A 9988-nucleotide genomic window follows, 5' to 3' on the forward strand; every position below is an offset into this window, starting at 1 on the left:
ATTTTTAAAGTGGGCTTTTTAAAGTTAAGGTTTTTGTTGGTTTAAATATTTTTCCATAAAGATAGTAAATTTCTGTTCCTACTTTGAAATGCTTCATAATCAACTGAAATAGAAATTCTGATGACTGAACCTGTTTACAATTATCCTTTTTGTTTCTTATTGAACAACAAAAATAAAGAATACAAAAGTAACTTCTGTGTTATCTTTAATATCATTTACCCTAAAAATCTTTTCTAAAATGTCACACTCCCAATGTTTTGACAGTTTTGGTGAGATGTATGAAAGAAAATGACAATAATATAATGTACAAAACCGTTGTCACATATAGAATAAAAATCTATGGGGGATTATTGCTGTGGGAAGAAGGGTCTAATCTTCATAGACATTTTCTTCATGGAATACCATGATCCCTTCCAGTTCATCCACACTACTCCATCATCTGTGCCATGTTTTGCCATGTCCCACCTGTAATTTCCACCCCAATAGTATCTGCCATTTGGATTGGCTGCATGACATCTGTTATACCACCATCCACCTCCATCCTCTTTAGAACATTGTTTACTTTGGTCTGCATTTATCCTGAAAAAAAAATGTGTTTGAAGTTATTAGAAATATAATGCTAAAATTTAGTTATTTGAATACCCACAGAAAACCGCAACACCCAGCCATGTGTTATATTCTTTCTTCTGGCTTCTCTGAATAAAGTCAAACCAATACCAGGAAGGACTTCTCTGCCTGACACAAGGCGTATGTGGCAAATTCATCTAAGAACTATGCTTATTGCTCCAATGACAGCTGTCAGATGTCTTAGCATTAGAGAAACTCAGAGAGTAAAATTTAAATTTTAATATGCACACTAGGGGATGAATATATAATTTTCTAAACATTGAATATCCATAAAGTAACTCTTTCGGTTGTTGTATTACTTTGAGTGAATAAGTTGATCTCTCTAAATTTCATCTGTATATTAAAACCAATAATGTCTACCTTATGCACAGCTAAGATTTCCATATGTAATAAATACGGTTCAGTGCCTAACACACAGTAAGTGCCCCAGAAATGCTAATCACTAATGGCCATAGATATCATAAATACATTTTAGTAAGAATATAAGCAGTGTCTTTTAAAGCAAGACTGAAGAACGCAGTACGTACCAGCCATCATTGTCTCGGTCATAGGTGCTGAAGTACATGCCATTGTGGATGGTCATGGTTCTGTTTACTCCCACCAGTTGAGAAGCTCCATCCATGAGAGCATTTCCAGCCGTTCCTTTATAGTTGCTCACTGAGATTTGGTATTTGTTGGCCTCATTCTGTACAGTGAATCCTCCATAGAGGGCCTTCACCGTAGCGCCTTTCCAGTCTTCCATTTCAATCAGAAGTTCCGTGGGTCCCATTTTGGTAAGCTGGCTAATTTTATCATTTCCAAGCCAATACTCACCTGAAAATAGAAATAAGACATAGTTAAAAAGAAAATCTTTAGGAATGTAAATTTAAACACTCAAAATCTTTCCTTCCTTATCTTTTATGTTCTAACTCTTTGGTAATTAAATTCCACTCAATCTCCCCAACTTTTGAAAACAGACTCCCAAAATAATGTCTTTCTTTAATTCAGAGTGTGTATGTGTGTGTGCACCTGTGCATGTGTGTGATGGATTGGAATAGAATAATTTTGTACTCTTAGTTTTACCTGGTAGGCCACAGAACTTCTTGCCATCCTCATTGGATGCAATATTTCCAAATCCTTGTTTATACGGATTCCATTTTCTGCCAAAGTCAACACTACCATCCTGGCGATTCTGAATTACTGTCCATCCTTTGGTTGAAGTAAGCAAAACAATAGATGTTAAGCAATACCAAAAATGTCACTTTCAAAGGAATGTCTTCATATTTTTTCATTCAATTCCTTTTATGTCCACCTATATGTGATACTCTGTCCACCCATATGTGATACTCCAAAATAGATACAGTACAAGTTTATCAGCTAAAAATGTTCTGAAATCTTTTAAGGTTGTGTTTTTCTCATTGTAAATGGTGAACAGCAAGCATTTCCCAACTGTATCAGAATGAGAAATATAGCAACTTATTTTTTGTTATCCTACAAGTAGCTTTTATTTCTTGGCCCTTTGTCATATCAAAATAATCAAAGAATGAGAGATCAACTGATATAAAACACTTACCTCCATTTTCTGTGGTCATATCACAGTATACTCTATATGGTTTGATGGAACTATCAGGCTGAATAAGGTACATTTCAGATGTTTCACCTCCTTTCCTGATAATTTCTTCACATTCTGCCAACATAAGACAGTATGGTATACTCAAGGACCTACATCATTATTACCTAGTCTTATTATCAATTTTATAAAGCAATAACTGATTCTATAGGTTGCTAAAGAAAATGTTTTAGGGAGTTAAAATGAATGCTATAGACATTGGATCTTTCTCTGTACTAAAAATCAAACTTTGTTTCAAAGAGTTCTTTCTACCAAAAAGTCTGGGAAGGTTTAGGAGGAAGTCCTTCTCTGCCTTTGCCCTTTAGGATATCCACAAATTACCAGGCCTTGGAAACACCTCTATATCTGTCTATGGTCCCACCATCTATTCAAGCAAATGGGCACATGCACACACACACACATGCCAGCCACCCGAGGAGCTCCCAATGTCTTGCTTATTAAAATCGGACAGAGATTGAGTCAAATCAGAATACAACGTGGGAAGAATAGCGTTATCCTATTCACTTCTGCTATAACGTCAATATGAAGTACCGGGAAAATCCACTGGCCTTTGTTTGTTCCCTTCTTCCTGGAAACCTATATGTTCTTTAGTGCGTTACCTTTGCCAGAAACCACAGGAATATTGCAACTGACTGTGCATGGCGTGCGGCAGTATTCCATCTGAGCTGAGACATCGGATTCTAATTTCTGTATTTTGCTTCTCAGGTTTTCCAGGATTGCACGGAGCACACGGAGGTTAGTTGGGACATGACTATTTACAGTCTCTTCTATATACACTTTCTGCTTCTCCATCTCTGAGGAGTACTCATTTATTACATTTTCATTATCTGGAAGAATAGAATTATTTTATTATCACTATTTTCGCTCAATAACATTCTATGACAGGTTTGGAAGCAGGAGCGGCTTCTACCTCCTAAACAACATGCCTCTGAAAACTCTATGAACTTTGATATATGTTGATGGTTGTAGAGGGGCTTCAGGCCTTTTGTTCATAGGGTTGCTAAGAGTCCTACTCGACTCAAAGACAATCAACAGCAACATTTTCAAGTTACATAGTAATAAATATGTTCATCTAGAAGATCTTGATTCTGATATCTGAGAATAAACTAATAGACATTAAGTTACAAGCAGGCTGTCATATTATATACAGTTGTATTTGAGGGTAATAGTTTGGTCCATGTAATATTCAAAGTACCATGTAGTCTATCTACTTCACTTATCATTCACTTTACAAATAAGCCAAAAAATATATACCCAATAGTAGATACACTAGGTTGCTTATTTTTACAGAGACAAAAAAGAGGAGAGGACATGATTTGGACTTTTCAGTTTAGAAATTCAACTTGTTAAAAAGTGAATCCATTTTATTTCCTTACCCTTGCCATATAAGTACAGCAGAATATTTATAAAATGGCTATAACATTTCCTTTAATAAAATATTTCAATTTGGATATGTTACTAATGGAATTATAGCTTAATATAAAGAAAACTAAAAATCCTCAGGATAGGACTAATAAAAACTATCGTGATCGATGGAGACAATATTGAGGTTGTTAAAGAGCCCATTGAATCTGGATTCATATGACCACCCATAGAAGCAGCAATTGAGAAATCAAATAATAAACTGAACTGAGAAAATCTTCTGCAAAGATGTCACTTTGAGGTCAAAGGTGTGCCTGACCCAGCCATGGTATTTTTATTTGCCTCATATGCATGTGAAAGATGGGCAATAAATAAAGAAGACAGAAAGAGAATGAATGCCTTTGAATGATACTATTGGCAAAGAATATTGAATATACTCTAATTTGCCAGAAGAAAGAATAACTATGTATTGGAAGAAACACAGCCAGCATCTGTCCTAGAAATGAGGACGGTGAGACTTAATTTCATACAGTTTAGACATAATATCAGGAGGGACCTAGAGAAGAACATCATGCTTGGTAAAATAGAGGAACAGAGTAAAAGAGAAAAATGCTCAAGAAGATGGATTGACACAATGGCTACAAAAGGGGCTAAAAACACCAATGGTGAAGATGGTGTGGGGCTGGGAAGTGTCTTATTCTGCTTTATTTAGGGTCACTATATGTCAGAACCCAAGCATCGAGGACTCTCCTTCATAGAGTCGCTATGAGTCACCTGAGACTCGATGGCACTTAACAACAACAACAACAACAACAACAACAGCATATGTCAGAGCATACTTGATGGCACCTAACAACAACAATCACCTGAGAAGCCAGAAGAAACTAGGCTCACTCACTGATTCCTTGACACTATGCTAGCAGCATTCACCATTCAGATCTCAAAATTCTAAATTTAATAATTATCTTCAATATATGTGAATGTATCATAGATTATCCTTATATTCAAAACCTTGAATGTGAAATTTGTGAATGCTAAAGTGTTATTACTACATGAATATTATCTTCTAAGTTATAAGACACAAGTTGCTTGTAGAGCAAAACACTGAAACTCACTGCCAGCGAGTTTGTTCTGACTCATAGAGACCTTCCACCAAGTTCCTCTGGCTGTAATAAACAGTAAAAGGAGGAGATGGTGCATCAGTCTCTCTCGGAGCAGCTGCTGGATTCAAACTTTCAGAAAGGTAGCTTTTTTGGTTAGCAGTGCAACATCAACATCTGTGTCCTAGACCAACAGAACTCCCTCGTTAGAGTTTTGAGGTCTTTCAGACTCACACTGAAGGTGGTATGTATGCCATGTCGTGCAGCTAACCTAGAAATGTCAGTCTTCTCCTAATCACTCATGTCCATACACACTAACAGCTGCAGTCTTAAAACTGAGAATCAAATGGGAAAAGACAAGGATATTGAAATACCTATTAATTGCTTCTGCCTCTTTTTCCACATGTCTTTTAGCAAAGTCATGTACTGGAAGGTGGTAGAAGAAGTCTGGGAGATGGAGTTCAGATTGTTATTTAATTCATCAACACTGTTTTTGATGGGTCTTTCCAGTTTTAACAAATCTTCTTGTAACTGACATCCTGTAGGACATAAAACTCCCTGTCAACAAAGAAAATAGCAGGTATGAAAGAAAGCACTTGGCTTATAGATGAATATTCCAATATTTGTTAAAACAGCACAATAAAACCCCACCAAAGCTAGTCAACATAGGGAGCTCCAGTGGTCTAGTGGTAAAGAGTTCTGCTGCCAACTCAAAGGCAGGCAGTTTGAATCCACCAGCTTCTCCTTAGAGAAAGATGAGAAATCTCTTCCCATGTGATTTACAGCCTCTGAAAGACAGTTATAGGGTCACCTATGAGTCAGCTCTAACTCTATAGCAATGAGTTGTTGAATAGTATAAAAACTAGTAATTTGCTTTTTTTCTTTGAGACTAGGTTTTATAGTTAGAATATTATTCTCAAAAACTCACTTCTGTCTTGGTTCTGACCCGTACTGAGCCTCCATCAGCTGTAAATAACAAGGGAAGACTGCCTTTCTCTTACAGAGAAGCTGGCAGATTTGAATCACCTGAGCCGTAGTCTTTTGGTTAGCAATGCCTAATTCTACCGTGGTTAAGATATTTCTTATCACACAGAAATGTAATTAATTAGACCACATGTGTTTCATCTTCCCCACCAAGTGGACAAAACATCGAAGTAAAGACAAACCCCTCTTGTATTAATTTGTCATTGTGAGTTCAAAGTAAAGAAAACTAGAAAGGAAGCCAAAGAGTCATTTTGCATCTTAAACCAGAATAAGGAGCAATGACGGTGGATCAGTGCAGCATGAGAAAACGGCAATGGATAACCAGAGCCTCACTATCACGAGAAGCATCTCTGCACTCACCAGATCTGCATCAGCGTGAAGGCAGCCGCCGGCATCTGGAGCTTTCCTTTCCAACTTCTTCTGATTGGGCTGAGTTTTGGGGGGCCGAGGCCTATAGCCTCCTCCACTGATGGGCGGGGGAGCAGGCCTCAGGCTGGGAGCCTCTTCCCTTTTCCTGTCAAGGGGTCGGTGACCACGGGCACCCAAACCAGGCTTCAGTGAAACAGGCAGAAAGAAAATGCAGGGTGTTAGAGAACATTTGGGACACAGACGTAACTATTTCAGCGTTCATTTCTAAAATGAGGGTATCACAAGCATAATTGTTTGCTTAAGCATCCATAAGCTAGTTTGTTTGGTAAATCAATCGGTTCATGGGTCTCTTGGAGAACTGTTGCAAGACCAAGTGTATAAATGCTAATGTTCTGCAATAGTTTTATAAAGAAAGGTCGTAAGACAAAATTTCATCAGACTATGAATAGTAATGATGTCGTATTAATAAAATCTCTAAGTTGGAACCCACGAAATGAAAGCTATATATAACACACTTGAACAAAGTTACTTTGGGCTCCAACTTTCTCATTTCTAAAATAGGTATAATTACAGCTAATACATGCCTTATACTATTATTGTATCAAATGACTTATTACCTATGATTTACTCACAACAGTACTTGGCACATGGTTACTATTATAATAATGATATAACCGTATTGATATTATTATTATTATTATCACATACAGAAACTTTCATTTCACTTCTTCACTGCCAGTTGCAATTTTACTGTCATTATTGATAACATCAAGCCTGGAAGCAGGAGCGGCATCCACTTTCGAAATGGCTTGCCTCCAGAAACTCTACGTACGAACAGTGCTCAGGCCGTTCGTTCATAGGGTCGCTATGAGTCGTCTACAACTCGATAGCATCAAACAACAGCAGCAACAACATTGATAAAATATTCCTATGCAATTTCTTGCTTTAAATCTTTAGGAAAACACCGTTTTCTTGGTGTAAAGTAGTTCACAAAGTATGTGAAAGGTCATTAAAATTATTTGTTCACAAAAATATTAAAAGTTAATGAAGTGGAAAATATGCAACACAATAAAAAGATTTTTACTTGAAATAATCCTATTGTCATACATTGTCAGTAGTTGCAGTTTTTTGGATTTTTTTAATTTAGCAAAACAAGTGAAAAAGGTTTTTATTATTATTATTATTATTATTATGCAAAGGAGACATGGCTGGTGAAAGATAGAGATGCAGTGCAAAAGAGTAAAAGAGGAAAGAGAAGGGGGCCAGCAAACACTCCTGGAAAGTCAGGTGTGGAGCCAAACCTTTAGCCCATGGCCAGTAAGAAAAAAAAGAGCAGTCAGTAGCTACTGTTATTGTTTGCTTGTTTGGTTTTTTTTAAAATTATACTAGCTTATTTACAGAATTCAAATACATTGTTTATCACACCAATTCCTTCCCATTTTCCTCACTTCCCCTGTCAAATTGTGAGACCCATTAATAATTCCCCCTCCCAGTACCTACAGTTTTGGACAAGTGAACAAGTGACGAGATTTGAAACTATCCTACTATTTTATAACCCTAGAAATAATCTAATGACGATTGGCAATTTTTTGTCATATACTCATTAAGTTATACTTAATATTTAATGGAGATGCTACAATTTAAACTTAGTCAAGTGTGGAAGTCCTATCTAAGGGCATAAGTGACCTTAATATGTGAAGATCTAGGGAAAATATACATAGATTTAGAACTTCTAAACGTGGTTCTAGACGAAACCAACTTGATCTGACAGGAATTATATAAAATACAATTCGTCTGCTTATTACAAATAAAATGACAAGATAAAAACTATGTTTTATATTTATTTTAGCTGACTGATTGAAGGACTGAACTAATAGTCTGGCTTTATGAGAGAAAAAAAAGACAAGATTTTTTTTTAATTAGAAAGAAATTATGTGAACATTTAGACTCATGAAGGCTGCTTGCTCAAATAATAAAAATTGAAAAAGCTAAGTCATGCCTAAACAATTAAGCTGCTTCTCTAAGCTTAGCTGGTCAACAAGAATGTGAAAGGGGTTAGAGAGCCCTTTACAAAATTCATTCTTACACAAACTCCAGATTTTTCTTATCCAATTCAATTAAATAGATAATTATTTTTCTTATGTACCATCCAATAATCAAAACGTTTTGGATCCCTTTAAATTCAATATATGATTCAAAGTAAATAATTATATTTCAACTTTATTGTGTATTATTTTTCCTAGGGTAAAGATAATCTGTTTGATATAAGAAGTTTAACAATAATTTATCTGATAATAAATGAAAACTTATTCAATTCTCATTGTTCCTGACACATTTCTATTACTTTTGGTAACTCCAAACTAATAGCAATAAACTACAAATAGTACGTGAGAAGGAAAAACATATTTGTTTTTTAGATACAGTCAGACTGAGCAGTATGTTCTATCTCCATCAATAAGAACTTTGATGCTAATAAAAGTTTTCTCTTCTGACAAAATCAAGAATTAATTTTCTGCTCTTACCCTTTATTTTACTTTTACATTTAGGTCAAGTCACTCATTTACAAACAGCTAGTAATTTTAAAAGCTGTGACCGTCCTTTACCAAACAGCAATTTCCCCAGTTTTCCCCTTTTAATATATTTGTATTATCTTATAGTCTGTAAAGTGTTCATACTTTTATTCTTATAATTGTAATCATGCACAGCTAGAACTAAATGGAAATCATAGTACTCAGGAAAACATCAAGCAAGAAAAACCACAGCTTACCTTACTTGTGGAGTCATCATCCTGGGAAAACAAAAGTGATAAACCAAGAAGTTATTATTTCTTTTTATGCAAGAATTGCTATGATACATTATTTAAATAAAATCAGTTGCTGAAATGAACAGCTTCATTTCATAGTTAAAGTCAACATTAATTGAATTAAAATAAACATATATATATATATATATATATATATGATTGTGATTCTTACTACATTTTCTATTAAAACTACTAGTAATAATACGACAATACTTTTAAATAATCACCTCGTCATAGTCTTGGGGCTTAACTGTAGAAACACATAGCAGTAATAGCAATAATAGATACTTCATAATTTTAAACTTTTGGAAGTTCCAAGAAGCAAGCCTTTGCTGACGGATTTAACTGAGAGATCCTCAATCCCATATATACTTAACTCCTCCACTCAATGTAACTTTAGAAATGGTTACGTCCCTTGGCTAATATTTAAGCTTTTGGTTCACCTGTTGGCTGAACCACCTTGTCTCTTGAGCAACATCTTCCCAGCAAGATTTATTTACTGGTTATTCAGCTGAATTTAGAAGTTCTAAGTAAAGTTCCTCAATTCATTTCTTGAGCAAAATTATGGGAAGTGAGAGATTTGCTTGTAGGCATGTGAATCATATTTCTTATAAATCATCATGGATACAATACTTCAGAGGCTCCAAATAATGTGTGAGGGGGGAAAATAATCCAAGCACAAAAATGACTTCTGTTAAAACTATGAGCTCATTAAGTATCTACAATAAAAATAATATTTTGGATGTGTGTATAGTATGGTTTTACAAGAAACAATTAAAATCAAGAGTAATGTTATGTGCTTGTGCATTTCTCCTTTCTTTTGTAAAAGAATGAAAAGAAAAATATAACAATTTATACCTTATGATGTGATAGACAAACATCAGAAAGAAAATATATAGATTTCCTATTTGCTCCAATGAGCTTTCTTATTTTGCTTGTTATTATCATAAATTAAAATGTTCAGCAAGTTGTTACTGTTATTGAAGCAATTAGTAGATTGACCAAAACAAATCTGTTTGCCGTCATGTTGATTTCAACTCATAAGGGGTAACTTCTCCTGTGCAATTTACTGCCTGTAAAATCCCTCTGGAGGGTCAACTATAGGTCAGTTCCAACTAGACAGTTGTTGTTGTT

At 35.2% G+C, this 9988-nt stretch overlaps 1 protein-coding gene across 1 annotated transcript; it reads right to left on the minus strand.

Annotated features, from left to right (window-relative positions):
• Positions 1 to 347: 347 nt before the first annotated feature.
• FGB (fibrinogen beta chain) lies at positions 348 to 9180 on the minus strand. The gene is made up of 8 exons (XM_006884457.1): positions 9082 to 9180; positions 6043 to 6234; positions 5073 to 5256; positions 2836 to 3063; positions 2180 to 2293; positions 1690 to 1815; positions 1155 to 1440; positions 348 to 579 (listed from the first exon to the last, which is right to left on the minus strand). The coding sequence occupies exons 1-8, from the start codon at positions 9145 to 9147 to the stop codon at positions 348 to 350; spliced, it is 1428 nt and encodes a 475-aa protein (XP_006884519.1). The 5' UTR covers positions 9148 to 9180.
• Positions 9181 to 9988: the final 808 nt, after the last annotated feature.

Source organism: Elephantulus edwardii, unplaced genomic scaffold (assembly GCF_000299155.1).
Source record: "Elephantulus edwardii isolate Elephantulus edwardi_28Jun2011 unplaced genomic scaffold, EleEdw1.0 scaffold00034, whole genome shotgun sequence".
In the NCBI taxonomy this organism is placed as follows: domain Eukaryota; kingdom Metazoa; phylum Chordata; class Mammalia; order Macroscelidea; family Macroscelididae; genus Elephantulus; species Elephantulus edwardii.